This window comes from Solenopsis invicta, chromosome 7, assembly GCF_016802725.1.
Source record: "Solenopsis invicta isolate M01_SB chromosome 7, UNIL_Sinv_3.0, whole genome shotgun sequence".
Lineage (NCBI taxonomy): Eukaryota > Metazoa > Arthropoda > Insecta > Hymenoptera > Formicidae > Solenopsis > Solenopsis invicta.
The window spans coordinates 13,478,949-13,506,924 of record NC_052670.1 but is presented as its reverse complement, the minus strand read 5'-3'; the positions used below and the strand labels follow the sequence as shown (position 1 = coordinate 13,506,924).

Here is a 27,976-nt window from a genome sequence, read left to right as displayed (position 1 = left end):
CCGCGCAATCACGGTGCCGAATAGATCTCGATGGTGGCGTAAATTATTTACAGGACTGACAACTCTGTCAACCGCAATGTAATTCTCGACGCGTATGCAGACAGATATCTCTAACGATTCTTTCACTTATAACTCTCCGTCGGAATAATAAAAAACAAAATATATGTAATTAATCAGATTCAAAATATATTGGAAAAGATTAATTTTAGGCTTCTCAGATATTTTGATGATCATACTGTAGTATTTAAAATTAATAGCCTAGGTGACAAAACAGATATTTTTGAAGAACCAACATGTTTAGTTTGATTTATATAAAAATTGTTTATTTCAACTTTGCATAAATGTTTATTAAAATAAAAACGCAAATATATATTTCTGAAAATTATTGAGAGAGATTCGAAGGATATACGTAAAGTGCATCAATCACGATGGCAGTCCAATTAATCTTCCTATATATATTATTAATATTAATGAATATAAGGATTGAGAAATAGCAAGCACATATTCACATGTTTCTCACTTATTTCTTTCTATGTACATGGCGCTCGTCCTATAATTCTGCTATATCGTGCCGAGGCGCTCCTCTAATCAACTCGGCAAATCGGTGGATTAAATCGTAATACCCTGTAACATTCGGTAAGAACGACAGAAATAACTGGTCGACGAAGAAACATACGGGAGATATATTTGAGAACGGAAGCTCATCTATAAATACATATATACAGAATAGCAAACACGATATACTTGTATCAATTCGGAAGAACTCGTCGAAATAATACTTTGTGCCACGCACACGGTACATAAATAAATGTTGAGCATCTCATCACAGCGCGTGTGATTTACTACATATTTATTTCATTACTTATGTAACAATAATTAGGTAAATGTTTCAGAAATGAAATGGTAATGATTCTTCTTCAGAAGAATCATTAAGAAATTGCGAGTAGCTTTGCTGCACATTTTCTTATTCCAATTCTGCACAACAAACAACGGACTTTTAATACATTGAAAGGATGAAAACCTGATAATTGCTGTTGACAATAATAGAAAATCGCCTCAATATACGAGTATTTTCTTATATACGAGTATATAAGAAAGTTCACTGAAGATACTCAAGAACTAGCTATAATATAAGTATCTTAATTTTGTATGATGATAAATCTCGGCTTTCTCTGACTAAAATTCAAAGTTTCACTCATACATAGATTTATACGCAATAAACGGTGTTTTCCATGAAACTGAGCACGAAGCTATTGAGCATTTCATACTAATTAGATCGCCAGTTCAACGGACTCGTTCTTGTATATGTATGTCATTAAAATAGGTTACACTTCGCCCACGCAGAATAATTTCGGGTGCGAAGGCTTAATGTTCTCGGTGGACTTTCTTTTGGTAGAAAAAAAAAAAAAAAAATAGAAGGAACAGAAAATACCGGAGCGGTAATGTTGCGACGAGAGTGAACTTAGAGCCTCTTGTCCCCGACAAGTTCGGAATCACCGATGCGTTCCTCGCTAATGAGGACGAATCAAAGATACGTTGTGCAGTTGGAGGAGGTCCGCGCGCATTCAGCAAATCGTCTAGGACACGTCTTTGAAGATGGAAATGCAATTAAGTCGTCTCAATTTACTGGTCCTCCTAAGCATCCGGTGTCCTAAATAGATTGCGACTTCTTCAGAAACACTTTCTTCAGGCGGAGGGTCGGTTCGCTTCTGTCAATTACGGGATTGTCGAAGACATCCCGTAAAGATTTTACAATCACGTCGAGACGTTCACACGCCTTATACGTTGAGCTTATATTTTCACAAATTTCATTGCGATTATTATTCAATGACTATTTAATTGGCAGTTTTGGCATTAACGCACGAAAATAGATATTGTTTAGATAAATTATTTAAGATAAAAGATTAGTTGAGTTATATAAGTACATATTACTTGTTTCAAATATTTAAAAAGTTTATTCACAAATGTAAATTTATCATAAGCGTCAAATTTATTCGAAAGATACTCTGAATCCTCGTAATTTAATACTTCAATCAAAATATATTAAGTTAAAAAAAATTCGATTTGCTCATTATTCTTCTCTTTGATAAGATATAAGATATTCCTTGAAGGAATGTAAATTCTTCTTTTTTAATAATTCATTTTTAATAATTTTAATAATCTTAATAATTTTTTATAAAATTTGTAATTTATGCATATTTTAAGATTTATTGTCAAGAAAATATTCTTTAAAAATATTCTTTAAAAATAACCGAAGATTGTAAAAGAAGAAAAGAAAAAACTGAGTAATTGCTTTTCCTAATAATTGGATTGATAATTTTCTGTGTGTAGAGAACATTATGGTTCCAAGTGCGTGATTAATTTGTGAAAATGTGATTGTGGCTCCCTATATTAAAATTCAGTATTATGCAAATTTGTAATGCTCATGATGTTCTTAATTCTAAATTTATTTGCGCAAAAGATAGAGCTGCATATACTCGCATGTCGTTTCAGCCGTGATTCTCTCATACTTACTAATCGGAATTATGTTCACAAAATTGTACGCGTATTGCGAAGACACGCTTGCCTCCCTTATTTACGAGCCGGATAAGAGATGGCAACAAGTTCTTCTCGCGCGACATTTAATATTAAACGTGATATATAATTTAAAAACCAAACAGTTCAAAAACCAACATCGCAAAACGTGTCTGTGTCAGATAAATAAATTATTGAGTAAATAGTTTGTTAATTTATTTTTAACATCGACGAACCTTAGCACGAATTAATGCGCATTGACGAGATTTCATCGTTTTCTGTTTCAATTCATTACACTCGTTGGACTGTATACAACATTAGTAATCAAAGTAAGCATTAACTAAAGGTAATCAACTAAAAATAATAAATGACATTGTACGCGGAGAGAATTTTTCATTATATTTTACGATTAGAATTATAGTTGCTTCGGCAGCATATTAAAATTTAAGAAATATGGAAAATATTAGCATAGTTTTGCGCAAAGGTTTCTATATTGACATACGAAAAGTGAAGTACATTAAAACCGTTTTACGTAAGACGCAAAACGCAGATCGCAAATATGGATGCGACAGCTTAATCAGCAACATCAATGATATTATTAACACTTTCATTTGACTGTCACATTCGCTTATGCGACCTGTGTATTTTGCGTTAATGTATTAGAATGGCCTTTATCAAAAATTCAATACATTTTATCATGTTTGGTGATAAGCTTGGAACAAACTCTTGCCAAAAGAGTTTCAAATAATTTTTAATTTAAATAATTCTAATTAATATTATCAGTAACAAAAGAAATTTTTGAAATATACAAAAAACATTCTATAAATTGCATAATAAAATTGACCAACGAAATTGTAAAATTTAACAAAACATACTTTTTATATTTTTTATGATAGATATTAATAAATCAAAGAAAATCACGTAAAAAATTCTTTGAAATACCATGTTGTCCTGTTACTATTACTATTTTGATGATAAATTTTAAAAGAAAAAAATTCTCCCTGCAATTGAAAGGAATCATTTAAATAATGCAAAAAATTTTAACAAAATAAATTCGAAATTATAACAAGCAAGTGCGCACATTAAATGCCAGATTTGCGAGACTTCTGCGAGATGAGTGATGTCACGTGTTCGATTCATCGTCGCTTTATCGGCGAGTCGGGAAATTAACGGGATTTCCGAATACATTAGCGGATTCTTGGTGCAGCGGTGTATGTACCTTGGCTACGGTTTCGTCCGCGCTTAAATTCGCGTTCCGTCGGGCTGAGAACTCCGGCGACGATGCGTCATACTAATGTACCGTGGCAATATATGGCACTCCGGTGTCGGTGGCTTAAATTTTCTTATCCACCCGACGAGGATCCGGATATTTTTCGAGATAATTTCTCGCATGTGCACATGCAATGCCACGACGATGTTGCGCCAAATTTCGAAGAAGAATGTTAGATAAATTAATCAGATATTGTTAACTGCAGCGATTTGAATATTATTTTTTCAAATTTCTGTTTAATGACTAAAAGAAAAGAATTGCAAGATTTAAAAAAAAAATTGCTGATATATCTGTGAATAGAATTAAAATCAATGAGTATATCCTCTGGACTTGCTATTAAGAATTCCAATAATTGGATTTGTCGGCTAAAAGCGACTTAGAGCAAAAGGAGAATTTATAAGATTGTAATAAATCACAACAATATGTTTCCCCCGAGAAACAACAATACGAAATTTTGAAACATTCGGAAATTGACTTGTCTCTTCTTGAATCAATTTTCCATTTTTTTTTTAATTATATTTCTTATCTTTCTGATTTAAGTAAAATTTTGGGAACAGTACTTATATCGTATAAGAGATATTTTTCTATTGTGCCTCACGCCATAAATACAGAAACGAAACGCAATGCCAACTTGTCTCTTGTGCCAACAAGCCCTGGTCTCCCCTAATACATCAAAATAACGAAATTACAATATTTTTAGATAGAGTTTCTCGCAGCATCATTTCAATATAAACGGAATCAGGACAGAAATAACAAGCTGCAAAGAAAATCACGACCGTTTGAAATTTTTGACGCTGCAGACGCGCATTATATTAATTGTTTACCAATAAACAATAATCGCTAATTATCTTGGAAACAATGTAACTTTACGCGATCCCTTTGCATACTGCAACGATATCGTTTGATCGTCTGGCGCGGAGTAAACTTCTGCCCTACATTTCATACCGTGGATCCAAATCAAACGACACGCACGTAAGGGAAACACATTAGAGACGTAGCGCAGCTTCTCTTTTGCGGTTCGCATTGCAGCTTTACGAGCATGGGGCCGTGCATTCATAAGAGCCTGCCGTAATTGCGACGATCAAAAGAGCAATAATTCGCGGAGAATAAACAACCTGTACATTGTGCGTACGCTGATAGCGACCATTAGTCCAGACGGCAGAGTGAACGTTACATGATTGCGTTGAATTACCATTCCGTATTTAAAGCGAAGTTCGAACTTCGAACGTCGACGTGTTTCGTGTTTTACCCTGCGTCTTTTAGTTTTATACGTCGCGTGAACCAAGACGCGTCTCAAGCCACAGTCTCGTCTGTGCCGGTTGACTAAACTTGCGTTTTAGTTGTAATTCCAGACTTTCTTTTAAGAGATTAACGGAGAATTAAAATTTTGAACGCGCTGTTAAATATTAAAGACTCAGATTTTAACTAATATTCGTTGTTATATTTTGTTAATATTTTGTTATTTATTTGTAAGTTCTGTATCAATCGGAATTTATTATTATTTTAACACAAAATATGTAGTTAAAAGAACAGCCTCATCTAATCAACCCATTTCTGCGATTAAATTGCTTAGTTTCAAAGTAAGAAGTGTACGTATTAACGTATGCAGTAAAGTAAATAATAAGTTAAATTTCAATCAATTTAATATATTTTTTTAGTTAACTTATTTAACTTAATTGTTGTAGAAGCAATGATATATTTTAATCGATATAAAATAAATCGTAATAAATCGATTTTTCACCATATACTTCGTCACTAATTTGATCTGCAGAAAGCAGCTAAAGCAAATCGATTGATTTTTTAAACTAATGGTGAATAAGCTTTATCCTCAACAAGAACATGATACTAACAAGGAACGTTTGCGAAGTGTCCGTCTCAGATTTAAACGAGCTTTTAATATGTTGTAATACAGATAAAAATAAGGGGCACGTATTTTTTATACGCCCAATCTCACTTTTAGAGGATAAAACACCTTTTTGAAGAAAATTGGTTTTTTTCTTTTGAAGCGTATATCGTCAAAATTATAAGAGATAGAGAAAAATGTTCTATTTGAAAATTAAATGGCTTGAAGAGTACTTTATAATAGTGATAATTTTTTTTTTTTAACCTTTTTTACACCATTTACCTATTTTTCAAAATTTTTATTTTTTTTTATAAGCAAAATAAAGCTTATTTTATTACGAATTTAATGGTATATGACAGTTATCATATGACATTTCCATTTTCCAAAAATAATTAAAAATCACTCCAAAACGCATGGTACGCCACCCGTCCGTACATTCGATATTACTTATAAAACGGAATTGTCTTAGATGGCGTTGGCTACGCGAAAGAGCATTGAAGACAAATCAATACAATACAATAAATGTTGTGTGTGTAAAATAAGAGTTTTATAATAATAATGATAATAATAGTAATAATAAAATAAAAGTAACATTTTTTAACCGCTAAAATTAGTCAATTTTTTTAAATAATATGTCACAATATGTATGGAAAACGAATTATGGGTAAAGAAATTATTATTTATTCATAACTTGTTTTTAATTACAAATAATAGAAGTCATTTGTGTCAACAATGTACGTAGACAATGCATCAGCAAGTTCCCGCATAGTTGCAAGTTGTCGGTAATTTGTAACAAATATTTTCATAATTATCAGCAAAGCAACAGAAGAGGATATCCTCTTATCATTACGTTCTTATCAGTATTATACTTATCTTCGAAAAGTTTTCGTCGTCTCCTATGACGAAAAAATACGAGCAAAATTTGATGCGTGAAGTATCGAGCGAACGTATCACATGCTTCTGGAGAAATTTTTAATTATTTTTGGAAAATGGAAATGTCGCATTATAACTTTGTTATATACCATTAAATTCGTAATAAAATAAGCTTTATTTTGCTTATAAAAAAAATAAAAATTTTGAAAAAAAAGGTAAGTGATCGAGAAAAGCGTAAAAAAATTAAAAAGATTTTTGAATCACTATTATATAAAGTACTCTTCAAGCCACTTAACTTTCAAATAGAACATTTTTCTTTATCTTTTATAGTTTCGACACGCTTCGAAAGAAAAAAAACCAATTTTCTTCAAAGGAGTGTTTCATCCTTAAAAGTGCATTAGTGCACGTATGAAAAATGTGTCCCTTATTTTTATCTGTATTATAACATATTAAAAGCTCGTTTAAATTTGAGGCAAAACTTCGCAAACGTTCTTTGTAAGTTAAACAATTCCAAAGGAGTGATTTCAGCGTAGAAGACAAAGAACGTTCAGAAGAGTCGAAAAAGTTTGAGGACGCCGAATTGCAAGCATTATTCAATGAAAATCAAACTCAAACTCTCAAAGAACACTTGAACCAACAATTGTATCGATTAAATAATAAATTGATGCGAAAAGTGCTATCAGTAGCCAGTAATCGACGCAGGATAATTCTTTTACATGACAATACGCGACTTCATATGTATATGTTGCAAAAACCGTGAAAGAGCTGGAACTCGAATAGGATATTCTCCCGCTCCCAGCCTATTCTTCAGACTAGCCCCATCGGATTAATAACGAATCATTTCCGATCGATGTAACACGCGCTCGCCGATACACATTCCTCCAATTACGAACTAGTCCGAAAATGAGTGGATTAATGGCTTGCTTCGAAGGACCGCTCGTTTTACCGTCGCTAAATTCAACTTTTGCCAGAAAGATGGAAAAAAAGTAATAGAAAACGATGGGAAATATTTCAGTTAATGCACATTTTGATTGAAATAAATTCTTTCTTCAAGCAATAAAAAAAAAAAAAAACGGAAAAAACTAAGTTTAACACCTAATACAATGGTTAAAAGAAAAATAATAATTTTATAGTATAAAATAATTTAAGTTATAAAATAATTTAAGTTTGACGAAGATGCGAAGCGCAGTTTGAATTAAAAATTGTAAAATTCAAAAATTAAAAAATGATTATTTGGCACCAAGAACCGCTATGACTGATTGTGAGATAGACCTCTCGTGTTATAAAATAATTCGTTTACATTGTTATAAAACGATGCTAAAAGAAAATTCTTTCCGTGTAATTGTGTATAAACGTACATCCACAAAAAAAATTTCCAAATTCAATGCTATTATTTTTTTATATATTACAAAATAAAATTGATACAGGGACAATCATAATTCTTATTAGGAAAGAAAAAATATTTTATTTGTAAATGGAAAAGTTTTAAAATATAAAATAAAATAAGCTTAATAACTACCTTGCATACACATTAATTTTCTCAGATAGATTTAAATTAGACAATGGAAATTTGTGACGAATACATTCTTAATATATTCTTCATTCAACACTAGATTTATCTAAAGAAAATTTGAAGAATTTTTTTTCTAATAAAATATCACAAAGATCCGCAACAAAACTTTCGCTTCATACTTCGTCCCACATCGTGCATATCTAGAAAGTATTCCTTTACGCATACATCAAGACTACTGGACAAACTCCGCAAATGCATAAAATTATATGCATTACTCAAAACAATAATTTATTTAATTCGATAAAGGTGTGATTTATAGATAGGAATTAGATGCCTCATCTTAACATTGCTTTATTTTTATATAACATAAGATTGTAGAAATTAAAAATCCTTTCTGAAAGAGCAGATTTATAGTGATCTAATGATTAATGACTGACACAGCAATATTAGAAATAAAAATAACATCAAAAACATATCAGAAGAAGTGTCCTTCAATTCCACGAGTCGTATTTAATAAATACCTCCGAGCAAAATTACATCGCGAGATCGGAGATCGGAAGTTCAAGTCTCGTGCGTGTGCGACGCAGGATCAAACTAGTGTCGCTCAAACAGCTTACATTCTCAAATATATCCCGCTTACCATCCCCTTCCTATATCTCATTTTATCCCGCGCATCTTATACGTGCGAATCCCGCGAAGTTTTTCGGCTTCGCACGGGAAGACGACGGCTGTTTTCGAATAACGCCTATTAAATGGGACGTAACGGCGGCGCATCAATTAAAATAATCAGGCACCGCGCTAGCGAGTTTCGCTTCAGCGAGTCGCTTGGCAGCGTTGCTCTTTCCTTTTCTCTCTCTCTCTCTCTCTCTCTCCTTCCCTTTTGCAATCTCGGTATAGATAGGATTACTGCGCATTTCTACGCGCGTGCACGATGCGGGACACGTTCTAACGCAATCGTGAATTATGAGCCCGCTCCTCCGCACCCCCCGTCCCGGGGTCGCGTAACGAGAGTTCATCTCAGCATCCGGCCCGAGGAAGCCCGGAGATTACGGAGGGTGGAGAAGAAGAGGCAGCGTCAGCCGCGACATTGTGAACATCAGAAGGAAACATGCAGGTGTCCTTGCCACGTGCAAACGGTTTCCAGGTAACGACACGTATATACATGTGCGTGTAAGGGCACATTTGTCTTGATCAGCGTAAACTCTAACGTGTCGCTGTTTACGTAATCGAGCTCGTTCGCGTTTTACGCTTGCTCGACCGGCACGCCGACGCGTGACGGGCGGGTAATCGCTTCTTCTCGACCATACGCGCCCGCCACCGGTCTCCTCTAATTGACGACTTTGTCTCATGGAACGTTGAATTTAATAAAGCCCGATGGAAATAGCCCGAATGGTCGAAGCCCATCTCCCCTGTTCGGCGACGCGACGAATGCGAGGACGAATGCGAGATGAACGTACGAAACACCGCTTAGATTTGTAAGCTACGCGGAAAAAAAGTTAGCATCTTAATAGTCTTAAACAGATATAATTTGCTTTAAAAAAATTTTCTTCATGTAAGATTATAAATTTTTCCAAGATTTTATATTCCTGGTTAGGTACGCGGAAAAAAAGTTAATATCAAATCAACAATCTTTGTTTCATATATAAGCAAGAATATAAAATTTACTTGGAAGAATTTATAATCTTAAACAGACATAATTTACTTACATGAAGAAAATTTTCCTCTTCGTGTAAACAAATTATATCTATTTAAGATTATAAGTTCTTTCAAGAATACTTTACATTCTTGCTTATATATGAAACAAAGATTGTTGACTTGATACTAAATTTTTTCTGTGTATGAGAAGCAATGAATTATTGATTTGATTATGTTAATTTTTTTCTGTGATTACGAGAGAAAACTCACTGTCAGTCGGAAATTTAAATAATTTACACAGGCAAAGTAGAGGATAATTTCTTTAATGCCCCTCGCAAAATGGAAACCAACAATGTCAGTTACAATTCTTCGCACGCTTGAACTTCTCACGTATGAATTCAAATTATTATCGACTATTCTGTTTCTCACGCTGATAGCTCGATATCTCAGCGACGCGTTATCCGCGTAAGGCCTTAAGAATTTCACATTGGTCAACCTTCGCAATTGCTCGTTTCGTATTCCGTCCTAATGGATTTCGTCTTGTAGCAAAACACAAGCAAAAACCATAAACATCTAAACGAGTCTCTCGTTTCGTCAGGCCTCTTCTACACGAGCCTACAAATTCTTGAGAGGAAACGAATCCAGAAAATGTAACTTTCTATCCTCGATTTTAATAAACTCTGAATTTTTCAAAAATGTTATAAGTGCTTTGCAAAATTCAAGTGTTTTGCTATTCCTACCACGAAATGTTGTTTTTTTTTTAGAATTTTCAGACGTTTTTATAATTAAAACCTGTTACAGCTTATTATTTAAGAAGCATTTCATTTGCAATACTTCTGAAAGGATTCTGCAAAATATCATGAAATTTTGCAACAAAAAGATTTCTAAAATATATTACATGCAATAAATTTTCTAATTGGATATGTTAACATATGCCCAAGAAAATTTGTTTTGTTGCTTTCGCTGAGTGGACGATCAAAAAATTCTAAATCCGTTCGCGGTGTACGTAAAGTTTATGTAAGAATACAAGACTATTACACAATAAAATATTATTGTTTTATATATATTATGCATTTTTTTCATTAAATGTTCTTACAAAAATTATATTTATATTTATTACATTAAATTATATTATATTTATATTACATTAATCAGAGTGCAAGTAATAAATAAAACACTAATTATATTTAATATAAAATTTTTATTGTATTCTGAGGGTTTAAAAGATTTTTTTACTTTTATTCAAAAGTTTATAGTCTTAAGAATATCCCACTAAAATATTCTTTTTTTTTTAAAAATAAAAAAATATACAATGTAAAATGACGCGAAAGTAGCAGAATGTTTACTTTAAAGTCTTTTTGGACAGTAATCTTTACGGCGATAAAATAAAAAAAAAAGATTGCATTGGCCGCGTAAAAAAGATCTGGATGAAAACGAAATTCCGAACGGTTAAAGAAAAATAACAAAAACGTTGACGCTAAAAAAACAGAAAAGCTAAATGGGCGATTTATCAACGTTATAATTTAGCTAGCCAACAAAATCCTTGCGACATTGAAGAAATATAAAAAGCAGCTTAGGCTATATTTTTCCACAAAGCTACAACATAAAATTTTATTCCTAGCACGTAAACCAATTAATAAGAAAAGAACTATATTTCACAGAAATGTATCTCTATATTTTGTCAATACAATCAAAACTTTTTATAACCAACAAATATCGAAAGAAACAAGTAACATTTCGACCTTTTCCTCAGCGTAACTATCAAAAAAATGGCAGACGATAAATCGCAACATCGTTATTGCCCGCCAGGTTCCACAAGTTGATATAAATAAGCCATTGGCCTCAATCAGAGGTAGATGGAACTTGCTAGATATTTACGTATTTTTCCATCTTTTGACAAAAGGAGAAAACATCAAACAAATTTAAGATTTGTTCTTATATGATTTATCAGATAGGTCTCTCGGAGAATTCCAAATAACAATAAATCATTAAGTTCAATGATTCGGATATTCACCTCCAAGTATATTTATGCCGGCAAAGGAATGATTAAAACTGCTAATTTTTTACAGCTCTACTGGAGAAAAAAAAGCCGAAATGTTTTAACAAATGTTACCTGACGTCTCCTTCGACATTTATGATTATAAAAAAATTTAAATTTTACGATGACAAAATATACATTTATACAAAATATATTTCTTTCTTTATTAATTTACATGCTAGGAATAAAATTTTATTATGTTGTATTTAAATAAATTTATATCTCACAAATAAATTTTGAAGGATCTTTTTCCCAGTACAGAGCATTTTCAACGGTAGGTTTATGAATGGAATTGATGGGCATAACCACCGGCAGCACAGCCTATAATGTGGTCGTTTCGTGGAACAAAGTATGTATCGAGCGCTTGAACATTACATGTCTTCGAGTCCCAGAGAAAAGATTGCCGCTCGGGAGACAAGAACAATGTAAAATAAAACATTTGAAAAAGAGAAAAGTTTTCTGTATGGTCTTAATAGAATAGTTGATTAATGATAAGTCCAAAAATTTTTACAAAGTCTCACAAAAGAATGTTTCCTAAAACTTTTAAAAAATCTACTGATCCAAATGTCTTCTATTTTTACAGTTGCAATTAGAAAACATGCCATCGTTTAAAAGTTAATTAAGTTACGAAGTTAATTAAGTAAAAACAAAAGTCAATAAAATAAAAAATATCAATAAGAATCGACACAACGTGGTCGTGCATATATGCAATTTTATTATATTCAAATTGATAAACATTTTAAACTTAGTTTTAAATCGTTCTCAAAGTATCAAATAAATGAGAAATACATACAATGAAGTTTGAAAGTTGTCCAAAACAGTTACATTAGATGAAATAACGGGGCTTCGTCAATTACTCGTACAATGTGCAGATAAAGTAAAGAAGTAATACCATAAAGCTATATAAATGAAACATAATGGGTAATGAACAAATGAACAACAAAAAGAAAAATTTTTTTAAATTTATACATATTCAAAAGTGCCGGTGCTGTGTCATGTATCCGCAATGCAAAACAACAGTTTTATGAGAGCAAGATTGAACAAGAACAGATTAAAAGCATATTAGTTTTTAAACAAAGAAGAAAGAGCAAATTTTCATAAATAATTCAGAGTATACCGGGTCAGGCAGCTCGGTGTCATTTTTTAAAAATTTAAACCTTGTTTTATGTATATAAATTATTTCAGATATTAATTTTTTTCTTAAAGATTTCTTTTCATTTAAGATTTTTATATTGTTCCAATTAAATTCATGTGCAGAAGTGTTCAATGATTACTGAATGCTGAACAGTGTTCATATTTATACGATATTATCGCCTAAAATATAGAAATAGTTAACAATGACTTTTACTATTTTTTTTTTTTGGTAGACCAAATAATAATTTTTTAATAAAAAATTTGTAAAAGTAGATTCTTAAAAGTACATACTTTCATAAAACTCCAAAAAAGAAAATCGATTTTTTGAGCCTTGAAACAATAATACCTTCTTAAGTAAACTTTTAATATTTTTAGAAGATGTTTCATTGCTGTTTCACCAAGACATATGAATCGGATGGTTAACCGATTTTCTAGTAAGTAAAAGACGTATACAATGGTATAAAATTAGTATTAAAAGATTTCTCATCATTATTTTAATAAAACAGTTCCTTTTGAATGTAAGTTCTCAAAATTAAGTTTGATTTTATTGTCACTAAACATTCCAATTAATTATCTTTATCAAAAATTTAATTTTTTTAAACTTAATAATTTCTTTCAGTACAATGATCTTAAAAATTAGTTTCCTTATCCCTAAAAAAAAGATGGAACAATTATGAAAAGTATTCATTTTATCCATATAATTTTAAACAATTTTTAACATAACCATCATTAAAATTTAAATGTCATTTGTCATAACGTGACACCAGTTCTTCAATAAAAGCAGAAAAATCTGTTCTCGTTTGGATTGGAGCCACTCGATTTCACCACAGCCTTGACCTTATTATTAGTGCTAAAACTTTTACTATGTAAATGTTTTTTGAGCACTTACAATCCCTTGAAAAAAAAGTTGATAAACTTGTTTCAATAAACTAATTACTAATCAGTAACTTTATATTTCGTCAGTTAACTGATCAGTTCATCAACTTTTTTTTCAAAGGTAAGAATCAGATAAAAATAGAATTGCTGTAATAATCTCTGTGTTTCTTGTACAGCTTATCACTTCATGCTTCATTGTAAATTTCCATGATCTTCAACGCACTCTGATCGTCCCTGACAACTATTTACACATTCATACACTGTTCTCCATATACAATCACTAATTGGTAATAAAATTGACGGTATTTTCTTTTTTTCTAGGTAAAAAACTGAATTACAACACATACTTCACAGCTGGACACGTTTTGCAGTATCATCATAACTCAAAGTCGCTCGCTACAGTGAAAGTAACCGATAGTGAACTGAATGTGACTGAACGTGTTGCTAACGTATTCCAACGAAATATCTCTATAGGATCCAAATTACGCATCAAACCGGTTTTCTCTAAGGCTACAGAAATTTACTTTTGGGATACCTCTTACAGTACGAGTAACGTGTTCGTAGTAAGAGGAAAGAAACTTCGAATAAAAATAAATCAATTAGTTTTATGTTAAAGTTGATTCAAAGGATAAATATATAAATTAGAAGAATATAAATTAACATTAATAAATGTACGTGTAACGTAATTATATAATTTCAGTTGTAGATCTTGTGCATTATATAATGATCGTCGTTATAAAAGCATTTATCATCTGCAACGCATTAATATTTCAGTGCATATATGCGTTCTAACAACATTTATTGCAAGGTATTTTAAAACAAGCATTTGAAAATTTCTTTATTCTACCTACTTATATTATCTTATATATTTTCATTTCTATTGCCTTTATTAATTAAATTCTTATATAAATTTTATTACAAAACTTGTAAAATAACGAACTTTGATATATTTTATTAAAAATTTCGCAAATACATAGCAGTCATTTCATTACACGACACTCGTATATCATAAAAAATTATTATGTTTCAATTAGAGGCAGAAAACTATTGTTGAATTGTTGAAATAAAGATACGTGTTCGTTCTTTTAAATATATGCGACAAGTTGATTTTTAGCTCATTACTGCAAGTTGTTCGTAATTTTAATTAAAATTAAAAAATTTCTTTCTCTTCTGTACAAAATTCTTGCGATTGCTCCAAATTCTTCTCTGAAAGTGTCTCTGTGACCCAGTGTGACTTGTGTCATTAATAAAAGTGTGTCAGCTACAAAAGAAAGAAGAATGTAAAAAACATACTAACGGTATAATGTATGGTCGGTTTCACGTGCAAAGGAATAGTTTTTTTAAAAGATCTGTATTATATGTATAAAAAAAAGTCTTGTAATTTGAACAAAAGAAACTCAAAAGGTTTACAAATGAATCACGAAGAAATCATTAAATTCCAGTAAAAAAAAAAAGTATATGCAAGATATATATTTGTACGTGTGCTTGCCAATAGTATTCATTAACGCTAATTAATTCCAAGTTATTTTAATAGCCGACCGTGTGCGCGTCGCGTCGCGACGCGACGAAGTGGCACCGGCTTTAGCATCGCATTGTTACCGGGCTCGTTTTTGCGGACGTTCCTCTCGGCGATGAGCATCGCAACGTCGTCTCGCGATTTATCAAACGGACGTATGAACGATCACCGACGTGTCTCGTTGATCTCTTGCAGAAGCTTTCACTAACCGATACTAATTAACCGGACAATTTTGGGAGCTCTGCGTCCGCTAATGAACACTGAAAAGATTTCATGTTTATGCTATCCTATTTTATCTTTAACAAAAGGATATTTTTAATTATCATTTTTTTTAACTTTTGAAAATATACTTGTAAACTATTTTTTATTAGATCTATAATTGATTAAATTACAAGTACTCGATTAAAAAATCAAATCGAGCAAAAACTGGTATAACGTATGAGAAAAAAAAACGAAGGGTAGTAACACAAGAAAGAAATACGAAGCAAGAAAAAAACAATTTCTTTAAGAGTACAAAAGACAACATACAGTATGAATTAACCCAAAATGATTGAATATAGCATAAAAAATTTCTGAATATTAATCTTCCGTAATACTTTCGTAGTCCAACTAAGTCATTGTTGTGCAATAGTCTTTGTTTAATAGTGTTTTTAAATAGTGTTTTCTCAATTAGCAAACAATGCTTTTAAATATTTATTAAATATTTACAAAAAATTATTAAATATTAAAAAAAACATCTTAATGATAAATAAATACTTAAAAACATTATCTGCTGATTGGATTTGAGCTCTAAAAAATCTAAAAAAATTCTGGTAAAATTTTATTATTTAAAAAAATTCTTTCAACATTTCAAAGTACAATTTCACAATTGCTTTACTCAACACATTTTTCACATTTTTTTTGTACGGCTAAATTGGAGACATAAAAATTTGCATAGATCTTCAATTCCCGGTTGGACCACGGAGGATTAAAACCTTCATATAAAATTAACACATTTTTCTCGAAATTATATTTTTTAAATTGTCCACGATATTCTGAGAACGGTATCAAACTTTGTCTCTGTATTTTTCTTTCGTCGCTGTCATGTTTAACTTGATTCTTTAAAAGTTCAATTTTTTAATTGCGCTTTACGATTTAACAAAAAAAGACAAGAGATTCTTTTGAAATGTTGCCATTTTATTAATTGTATGCCTTAAATACTTATTCCAGACAATAATCATAAGTATAAAGCTTTTCTATTTTTTTACCAATAACTGTATGAAACTTGATGTATGTAAGCATTGTTAAAAAGATTTTTTCAATCTTCATTATCATGTCAATTAAGTCATTAAAGCGTTCGAAAATTCATGCAACAGTGTCCAGTATCGCACGCTGAACACTGCGTGCAAATGGTGTATGTGACGATCGTCAAATCTCATTTGATGCATGATCTGTTGAACATGAACACGCACACGTGTACGCACCACTTCACGCACAATGGCACGAAATATAAGATCTCACCACAAACTTCCGAATCCCATTCATCAAATATCGGCTTGCGCATATATATGATATATCTAATATATAATATATATATCTATATATGATATATCTATCATTTGGCATGAATATCTATCGTGTGTTTTGATCTTTGATTTATTATTAATTTTAAATTGATAAAAGTTTTGAATAGTTATAATACAAAAATTTTTATTACAAAATAAATATCGTTAGTCAATATACAATAGAATGTAAAACGTAATATTATGATAAAATCCGGCATTTTTTCTTAAAGTTTTTTTTAGCTCGTACTTAAAAACTAATAAATGCAGTAACTTATAAAAATTCCTTATATATTTACCTTGAAATTTTAACTCAAAAGATTTGTAATTAAAATTTCGAAAAAGTTCACGCAAAGTAAAAAATAAAATGTGAAAACTGTTTTTCTATTTTCCAAAAAAAGTGTTCCAACTTTGATTTTAAATAAAAAAAAGAAGGTTGTAACAATTCATAAATTAACTTTTATATGTCCAGATAATATTTATTCATAAAAATACTAAAAACGTCGTCTCAATCTCTGCAAAAAAATATAAATGTTAGATAAAAATCATGGATCAACATCTGTGATTATCTCGTTTGTAAACCTATGTTTTTCGTTTAAGTTTGCACAATTCATATTCATTATCAGTCATAATTAGAAGCAAAAGGCATATTCTCCGTTTATTCTACGAATTCTCATAAAATGAGAATTCGTAGAATAAACGGAGAATCATTCAATGATTCGCAATCTGGAATTCATTTCCATAATAAATGTAATATATATACGTACAGTGGTTTCGCATGTAAGACATAATCGTCGCACGACATGCAACATAACTTATTCATCTATAATATAAAACAAGAGGAAAATTAGATAAAATTAGATAAGTTAACGGTCAAAATTATCAAATGTGAAAGCTTGTGTGTGCTAACATCAAATTATAGACAAGAAGGTCAAATAACCAAGCATATAAGATAGAATGTATATATTAAAAGTATTATTACATAGACGATATTTTACAATCCGACGATCAAGTCATTGGATTGAGCAATTTTCTCGAAAGTATATTTTTTAAATTGGTGCCCACGATATTCCGAGAACGAATTGTCTGACAATGAGCGATATCAAACTTTGCCGATGTATTTTTCTTTCGTCGCTGTCATGTTTAACTTGATTCTTTAAAAGTTCAATTCTTTTAATTGCGTTTTGTGATTTAAAAAAAAAAGACAAAAGATTTTCCTTTTAAAATGTTACTATTTTATTAATTGTATCCCTTAAATACTTATTCCAGACAATGATCAAAAGTATAAAGTTTTCCAATTTTTGCAACAACCAAATCATAATTTGTCATAAGTTAATATATTTTGTTAACTAAATTAAGTTAAAGTTAATGGACAATGAAATTAGTTTACTTACAAACATGAATTTAGTTAAAAATTGTGTTAAAATTAACTTAACCTAAATTAAATTACAAGTTAATTTGAGAGTATTATTTATTAAATTATTAAATCATAATGTCATAAATTTTTAATTTTTTATATTATTTTAAAGTAATAAAATCATTACAATATGGATCGTCAAATAAATTTAATATTTTATTTGTAAAGTAAATTTGAAATATAAAAGAAAAAATAAAATAACAAAGAAATACTTTTTTTTATTGGGGAATACGTTTTTTATAATTGTATTTTTCTATTTATATGCGGGAGTAAATTTTTAAATTAAGAAAGAAAATTAATGATTTAAGGTTTATATGTTTTAAAAATAAAAACGCGAGAATAGAAGGACTATGTCAGTCAGCAGTTCTTGCTGCCGATTAATAATTTTTTTATTTTTACAATTTTGAGCTCAAACTGCGCGCATTTTGTCGGACTTGAAACACGGTCATAAAGAAAATTGCATCAATTATAAAATTATTAATCGGCACTCCCCCCCCCAAAAAAAACCGCTGACATAAATCTTCTATTCTCGCGTTTTAAACTTGTTAGTCCGATATAATGTATTGTTTTAAAAATAATTAGTTGAAAATTATTAATTAACTCATTTAAAATTGACTAAATTAAGTTATTTTAACTTTTATTAGTTAACTTATAATTTTTTAACTCTAATTACTATCTAACTATGGAGAAAACAGGCTCTAAAATTCTAAATCATATTCCTAGTATCTAGTATTTTTCCATTGTACACGCGACCTTAAGTTCGAGTTTTATCGGAATTTATAACATAAATATCTTATCTGTGTACGACAAAGAGATACACACTTAAATATTTATCTATTCCGCCTTTAGTCGAGACTTCGTCTATACCATGGGAGAATCACGATAATGCTGTATCGTCTGTTACTGCCGCGCATAAAATAGTTTTTTTAGAGTCGATCCCGATACTTGACCACATGTTCGTTGCGCTCTTGGCCACGCGCACGCTTTCGAAAGAAGTACAAGAAGTCGCGCTGATAGAAATCGTGCTGCTTGCTCAAGATCAGCACACAACTGTGAGCGATAAGTGACGGACCGAGAAGCCGAGAACAGTGAAACGAATAAGCTACGATATATAAATACTAGAATTGGGTAAGTTAATAAATTTTTTCAACTAAATTAAATTAAAGTTAATGACAAATAAAATTAATTTAGATTACATTAAGTTTAAATTAACTTAAGTTAAAATAACAGTTTTTTTGAAAATTATTATTTGTTTACAAATAAAATTAGAATATCGTAATTTTTAACAATTGCATTATCCTAATAACAAAACAATTATAATATAAATTATAAAATAAATTTTTTGTTTTATTTATAATTTAAGTTTATATCAAGTAAAAAAGAAACATTGTTTTTTATATAGACACGTATTCTTTTACAATTTTTACATTTTATTGTTAAAAATATGATTTTACGTATATAATGTAAAATATAACTTTATATACGATATACCGATAAAATAGAATCCTATTAAAAAATTTATCATTATTAAAGTAATTACTAAATTTTAATAAGAGCATTATTTCAAAATGATCAGTTAACTTTCCTCGTAAGTCATCAATCATTATTCGTATCTATAGTAAACCACTTGCACTACAAACATTTGTTCTACATGTGTTGAGGATGGTACCGATGGTATTATACTGTCATTTATTTAAATAAAAAAATTTAACGTAAAAAAAAGTTAATTAGTTAATGTCTAAAAATAATTAATTTAAGTTAAAAATTAACGCATTTAAAATTAAATTAAAAGTTTTTAACTTTTTGTTTAAATTTTAACTTTTTAACTAGTTACTACCCAAGCCTGATAAATACTGAAGTATTCGAATCCGACATTGCAGATGATTATCTGTGGACTGTAAACTGATACTACATTCCGTTTTCTTTTCATTTTTATTAAGTATATTAGCATTACGATTTATTCTTAATCCATTTATGCGATCTATAATTTGTGTCAGGATAATTTATTATTTGTAATTTTATGTACCGTGTACAATATGTACAATTAAAAAATTAAAATGCACGCATATATATTGAAATATATGCACATAAAAAGAATATACATTGAATAAATTCGTCTTCCTTATATTCTTCCTAGCATAATTTTCCTATTATAACTGATAGCTTTTTTATCCTGAAATCTGGCACGGATTACAGATCGTGTAAAGTAAATTCAAAAGTGTGTAAAAAGTGTCTAACCGAATATCATTGTTGACCTTATTCCGTATGCTAGTTGATTCTTTTGCAGTATATTGTGTTATACAATTACTTAAAATAAATAAATAGGATAAATAGATAAATAATAAAAAATAAATATCAACACGATTATATACGTAAAAATAATTAAGCCGTTACGACGAATTTTATTTACTAATTTAAAATTTATTTCTTACAATTTCGAAAGTTTCCTTAATCTTTTCTTAGCAGAGAAATTTAGAGTCTCATTAATCGTTAAAATATATCAATGCATAAAAAGCTGTTACCACGATACATGTACATTTCGTCACTAACATTTGAGGATAGCGTGAATAAATTATATAAAAATGACAAACTTGATATTCATTACTTTGTACATTACGCATAAAACAGTTTTTTTTACCGCTATTGTATCATGCATTCTGCATCTTATTCTAAAATAGTCGAGAGAATAATGTCCGCAAGTAAAATATTTTTATCTATTTTTTTAGTTTTAAATACTTTAAAAGTAATCAAAATACAACATGTAATGTATATACTATTTATTTCTTTTGCTCTCTTTCTCTTATTTTCATAATTAATATATATTAAATAAAACTATGTTAATAGTATAAATGTATTTCGTTATCATTTTTATATGTGTAACAGGTGTAACAATATTTGATCAAAATTTGCCATTAAGCTACGCAAAACTAATAGTAAAATTATATTTTTATTTATAAATTTTTAGGTAACCTCATTTCAAGTTTTATATTTATAACACCCTATTTTAAAAGTACGCCCATAAGTGTAGTCGTATAATTAATGTAAATTATATTATTTCCATAATCCGAAGATAAATTGAATCGAGCATTTTAATACGATATCAAAATAGCCATAACATTGCAGCTTTAAGATTTTGAAGTTGAATAAACGAGTAGAGCTCTTCGAGTGCAAATACGTATACATACACGTGCATACGTACACACACATCAATATAATTATCCATAGAGTTCATCTGGCCTTGATGTTGACTGTGGCAGTTCGAGAAAGAAAAGTATTTTTTAAAATAGAATATCTACATAAAATAAAAATAAAGTGGAACATATATATGTAAATTCGTGCATATCAATAAAACGATATGATAATCTGTGCTACAAAATCACATTAAAATGGTTTACATATATTAGTACTCGAAATTAGTTCACATATCTATTCGGCTTCGAAGGCATCACCATTATCTCCTTACTATCGTTCGCAGCTTGATCGGGCTCGATCTCGCGTTCTCAACAGCATTCCAATGTGAAAAATATACTGGTATCGTACCTTTCAGCAAATTTATATAATTTTCATTTGTATAATAAAAAATTTTCTATTATTTATGTTCTGCAATAATATATTTGATGATAAAATACGATAATTAAAATATACTTTTTCACATCATTTTTAAAGTACTATAAATAATAAAATTAAATTTTGTCTTATTTCTAAAAACTAAAATTTTGTAAATTCTAATTAATGTATATTATTGTTCCAATTCTATCATTACAGCACATAAATAGAAAAAATAGATTAATTACTGTTTCAATCTCGCAGAGTGAAAACTTGCAGGCTCAATTTTCATTCTTTTAGACGTTTCACTGTACGAAATATAGAGAATACTTATAAAAATTATTTAAAAAAAAATTTTTTTTATAATAAATTTACCGGAAGGTACAAAGTTCCAATATAATTTTCACATCAAAACCTGAGATCACGCGTGCAATCGGCTATTTGATCATCAAACCGTGAGCAATGGCTCGTGATTTGTTATATCTTATAAAAAAAATTCCATTTACATAACTCAATAGGAAGATAATTAAAACATACAAGTTGAAAGCTAAAATCAATCATGTCGCAAGAATTAGCATTATTCATCTATCTGTCTATATAACATACGAGCCTAAAGCAAAATTTATTTATTCTTCTCCGTTTGTATTCATAATAATTTATTATTAAACATTATAAAAAAAACATAAATACTTTAAATTATATTGTATTATTAAATTAGTAGTAATTAGTAGTAATTAAAGATTGATAAAGACTTAAATAACCGAAGATTCAGAAACATTAGTTTTAACTTTGACTTTTGACAAGTTTTTTTTGTCAGTATGTTACATCATCTCACATTGCGTATTCAACAGAATCCATATGTCGAAAATCCATAGTAAAAAAAAAAAAAAAACATTGTACTACGTCACAAGTACGTCACGAGTCATTTATTATACAAAAAAATTTAACGTTACAACATTTCACTTGTGACTGGATGGTGCTACGAACCGGACTGCCAAGTGACGAAGCATAGAAAATAACAATACCTGTGGAATAATTTGCAATGATTCAGTGATAATTTAAATATTTTAAACATATCTTGTGAGAGAACTCCCAAAAGTTTCAGTAAAAAGTTAAAATTGAGTCTCAATTTGATAACATGGACTCTACTTCAAACTTGTTTATAATTGTAATCTGTATTCGTGTGACATCTTTAAAAGTATTTATTATATAATATAGGTACACAGACCAAGCATCCAGTATCATTACCTCAGAAAAAGGACACTTATTTCAAGGAACATAATGAAAAAAGCATCGATTTTTTTCGTTCTGATTGCCATCATCATCGGCCTATTACAACTATATCTACCAAACAAGTACAACAACCTTTACGGCAATGATACAGATGGATCAAGGTTAATGAATGTATTAAGACTGGGCACGGGAATCTGGAATTTTTGGAAACAGAGTCAACGTTATTCAGCCGAACAAGTACCGGACATGACACCGCAATCCGGAGACACGTACGATTTCATAGTGATTGGCGCTGGAACTGCTGGTGCGGCTATAGCCTCGAGATTGAGCGAGATTTCTTCGATCAAAGTGTTACTGATCGAAGATGGACCTCATGAAAGCTTATACATGGATATCCCGCTATTAGCTGGTGTTTTACAAAAAACCAACATCAATCGAGATCATCGAAGCAAGCCATCCGATAAGTACTGTCAAGGTATGAATGGCAAAAAATGCGCTTTATCAACAGGAAAAGTAGTTGGTGGTAGCAGTGTATTGAACTATATGGTCGCCAACAGAGGAAGCAGCGATGATTATGATCGTTGGGCCGAGATGGGAAACGATGGCTGGGCATACAAGAATATTCTGAAGTATTTTAAAAAATTAGAAACAATACACGTACCAGAGCTAGAATCGGATACTGTTTATCATGGTACCGATGGACCAGTGCACATCAGCTACCCAGAATTTCGCACGCCGTTGGCAAAAACATTTCTCGAAGCAGGCAAAGAACTGGGATATCCAATAGTAGATTACAACGGGAAAAACGAAATAGGTTTCTCATATTTACAGACCACGACTTTTAAAGGTACTCGCATGAGCAGCAATAGAGCATACTTGCAACCCATACGCGATCGCAGCAATCTTCATTTGACTGTTGAGAGTACGGTGACAAAAGTGCTGATCGATCGTGCTACAAATCGAGCAATCGGTGTAAAGTTCGTAAAAAATGATAAAATTATACGTGTGTTTGCGAGTAAAGAAGTGATTCTATGCGCAGGCGCTATCGGATCATCACAATTGTTAATGCTGTCGGGTATTGGACCAGCGAAACATCTTACCAAATTAGGTATTGATGTCGTGCAAGACGCGCCAGTCGGCGAGAATCTTATGGATCACGTAGTCTTTTTTGGATTAACGTGGACAATAAATGCATCAATAAGTATACTAATGTCTGAACAATTAAATCCTATTAATCCATATTTAACGGATTTTTTATTAAAGCAAAAGGGACCATTCACGTCTATTGGTGGATGCGAAGCCGTCGGATTCGTCAATACAAAACAACCAGAAAAACATAATGGTCTGCCGGATATCGAAATGTTGTTTCTCAGTGGTTCATTTAAAGAAAACTACGTTTTTCCAGAAATGTTAGATCTGAAAAAATCTGTACGTCAGGAATGGAGCAAATACGTTGGCACGTATGGTTGGAGCAATGGGGTAGTATTGTTGAAACCAAAAAGTCGTGGTCGGATAACGCTATTGGCTAACGACATTAATGTTAAACCAGAGATTGTGTTAAATTATTTTGACGATCCAGACGATATGAGGACAATGATCGCTGGTGTTAGAACTGCAATACGTTTCAGTCAAACGAAGACAATGCAGGCATTAGATTCTCAGTTGCTAAAAATTAATTATACTGAATGCGACAATTATGAATATGATTCTGATGCTTATTGGGAATGCCAATTAAGGTTATTAAGCTCCACGATTTATCATTATTCTGGAACTTGTAAAATGGGAGCAAGGGGAGATCCAACTGCTGTCGTCGATCCTAAATTAAAGGTATTTTCTTAAAAAATACATTGAGGTTTACGAAGAATAACATGTAGTATATTCGAAATCCATATTCAAAACAATATGATTTTTATTCTATTATTTTCTATCAAAAATTTCACTAATATGAATCGTTTTCTATCCTTTTCTAATAAAAAAACGATTCATATTAGTGAATTCACGAATCAAAATCCACATTCAAAACGATAGAAAAATTGAAAATTTTTACCAGGAATAATATATATTAATTTCTCATATTTAATGTTATGCAGGTAATTGGTGTTCAAGGATTACGAGTAGCAGATGCATCGATCATGCCAGAAATTGTAGCGGCACATACAAATATACCTGTTTTTATGATCGCGGAGAAGGCGGCAGATCTGATCAAAGAAGAATGGAATTACTTGAAGAAATTGTGACAAAGATAAACTTTTATAAACGTAATGTGAATAATGTAAGGTTATATCATTTTTCTACTTTTATTTGATTATCATTTTATACGTAAAATTTGAAAAATACATAAGAGAATATTCGATAAAATAAAAGACATTAGTAATTTTTAATCTTAAAAATTAATTTGCAAAATTTAATAAATTTAATTAATTATCAGTTAATTTAAAGTTACTTAATTTGTAATTTTCCTAGAAAGCGCTTTTACAAATAAAAATTACAAATAAAAAATTAAATTAATAAACATTTAATAAAGAATAACTGCTATATAGAAAGATTTTGAAGTCTAATCAAACTTTAATGCTATTTCACATTTGCAATTTAACTGATTCTGTCGTTGCCTTATGCATACTTCACATTTTAAAGCTGTTATCATATAATTTTTTATAGTTGATAAATATTAAATCAGTTTAATAAATTATCATTTGACAAATATTTTAAATTATTAGCGGTGACTAATTTTTATTATTAATATATTACTTTAAAGGGCAAATTCCTAAAATTCTTTTAAATAAAAAATTCTTATCTTACCAGACTATTGTATTATAATTTTTGAAATATAAGCATTTAAAGTTAATAAATCACTGCTTAACATTTGCTTAGATATTCTTTATGGAAAAATAGTATTGGACTCATAAAAAACTATTGGAAATTATTGGAAGAACATTCGAATCCAATATCGTACAGTATTAGTTTCAATAATTCTTTCGCGAGTATTATTCAGTAGTATTATTCCATAAGAGATATAACAAAATGCTAAAAGCGAAAGCTATCATCCCTCTTGTTAATATTTATATTAAGATTATTTGCAAATTTTTTTGTTACAGGACTTTATAGGACGCCGTGTATATGTATATCTTAGACTATTCTATATGTAACACCAATTGTTGCGGAAAGTTTTCAGAAAGATCTCAACCATTGTTGGCCATTTTTTTATTTAAATTAATATGACAAGTAAGTCACAGACTAACAGAGACGACCTGTAAGTAACAAATAAAAACCGATCTAAGTTGAACACGTTCTCTCTTGTTCGTTCCTATTTTTAAAAGCATTGACTATTACCACGAATTTTCTATAGAAAATTCTTGAATTGACTATCAATACTCATCCATCGTAACAAAGAATTTTCACATAATGTGACTTCTATGCATTCTCATCCAAAAACGAAAAATGGTTGAACAAGAATTACTTTTTTAATCATTTTGCTCAATCTGCAAGACTACAATCATATTACATTAACATAATTTATTAATTTAATTTTTTATTTAATTAACATGAAAATTAGCTTTATATTTTTTAACTATTTATGTTTCCTTATTTATTTTTTGTATATTTTTGCGTGTTCATCTTTGATTTGAATTTAGCTTTCTGTAATTCGTAGTGACATCCAAGATATCACTTTGAACGTTAAACATATTCATTGTAACGAATAATTTTACTTTTTTGTCATTTAAACGATACCGCTGATAAAAGCTTTGTGCAGTACAAAACGCGTCCAGAAATTGATTTTTATAATATCCTAATGTACAAATAGACATTCAGGGTTCCAAAATTGTTACTCATTTTAGTTCTTTTTTTGGAATAAATATGCATTAATTTTCTATTATTTTTAGTCTACTTATCCAAAGGCCTATTTATTTACCTTTTAAAACAATGTGTTGCATTTCAAAGTATATTAACTATTGTAATTCTTATTAATTATTACCCTTTTTAATATATTAAACCAAAATCATATCAGAAAACAGCGCAAACAAACATAAGTAAACAAAAGTGTTTCAATGGCTAACGCTACGAGTACAAATGTATCGACAAATATAATTCACTTAAAATTAATATATCAATAAAGGCACGCACCTAAAGATTATTAGATGAGGTGGGTAAGACAGCCATTACTGCTTCTCCCTTCTCACCATGCCGCCTGCCGCGGCTGCCAATGTTTTGGCGATGATCGGGCAGTCCCCACGTGCGATGGGTAGAGAAACTATGTGTTCATTTACCGACTATATTAATTTTTATCTCGGTAATTATTGCGAATTTTGAAAAATGGTAAAGAACTTTTTTTCTCAGTTTTACTTGCTCTATCAACCCACGAGAGCGTAAACGAATATTTTGTGACACCTTGTATATTACTGTATATGTATATGTGTGTGTGTGTGTGCGTGTGTACTCGCCAATTCATCACGTGACTTGTACTCTGATTGGCTGGAATATGGGCGAACACATAAGTTACCATGATGAGTCTCTGCTGAATATAACATAATATAATATCCCATACAGCACAGAAAACTGCAGTACCATTGCAGCAATGTTGCAATGTTGCAGATTGCAATACAATATTATGGAGACATTGCAGAAACATAAATTAACAATATGCCTGCAACATCTCATGGCATATGCCAGTAATATTCCAGAAACATTGCAATATCATAATTTTTTAATAAAGTAATGACAATAAAGAGTCAAAGCAGAATATTCGCGTATAATAATATATTAATTTAACTCATCCATAATTATTCATCCGCATTTAGCAAACTAAGATCGGGCGACATTACTAAATTTTCCGCTGAATCTCTACATTCCCTAACAGTACAACCGTCCATATATCGATTGTAAGTCGACTCATCCAAGTCAGGCTTTGAGAGTTGACTGCAAATCGATTGTGCATAGACGTCTACAGACATCCTTCAAATGGTGGCTCTAAGACGTCTAGAAAAAGGCATGCGGTCCCGTAGTGTTGTGTGCATCATAGTATTGTTAAG

At 30.4% G+C, this 27,976-nt stretch overlaps 2 protein-coding genes across 2 annotated transcripts in view; one reads left to right on the top strand and one right to left on the bottom strand.

The window, feature by feature from the left end:
- Positions 1–27,976, bottom strand: part of LOC105193964 (transcription factor SUM-1) — a 117,975-nt gene that overhangs the window by 4,990 nt on the left and 85,009 nt on the right. The window lies entirely within an intron of this gene.
- Positions 18,983–26,234, top strand: LOC105203470 (glucose dehydrogenase [FAD, quinone]). The gene is made up of 4 exons (XM_026138844.2): positions 18,983–19,298; positions 22,935–24,776; positions 25,040–25,221; positions 26,045–26,234. Exons 2-3 carry the CDS (start codon positions 22,998–23,000, stop codon positions 25,184–25,186), a joined length of 1,926 nt encoding a protein of 641 aa, XP_025994629.2. The 5' UTR covers positions 18,983–19,298; positions 22,935–22,997; the 3' UTR covers positions 25,187–25,221; positions 26,045–26,234.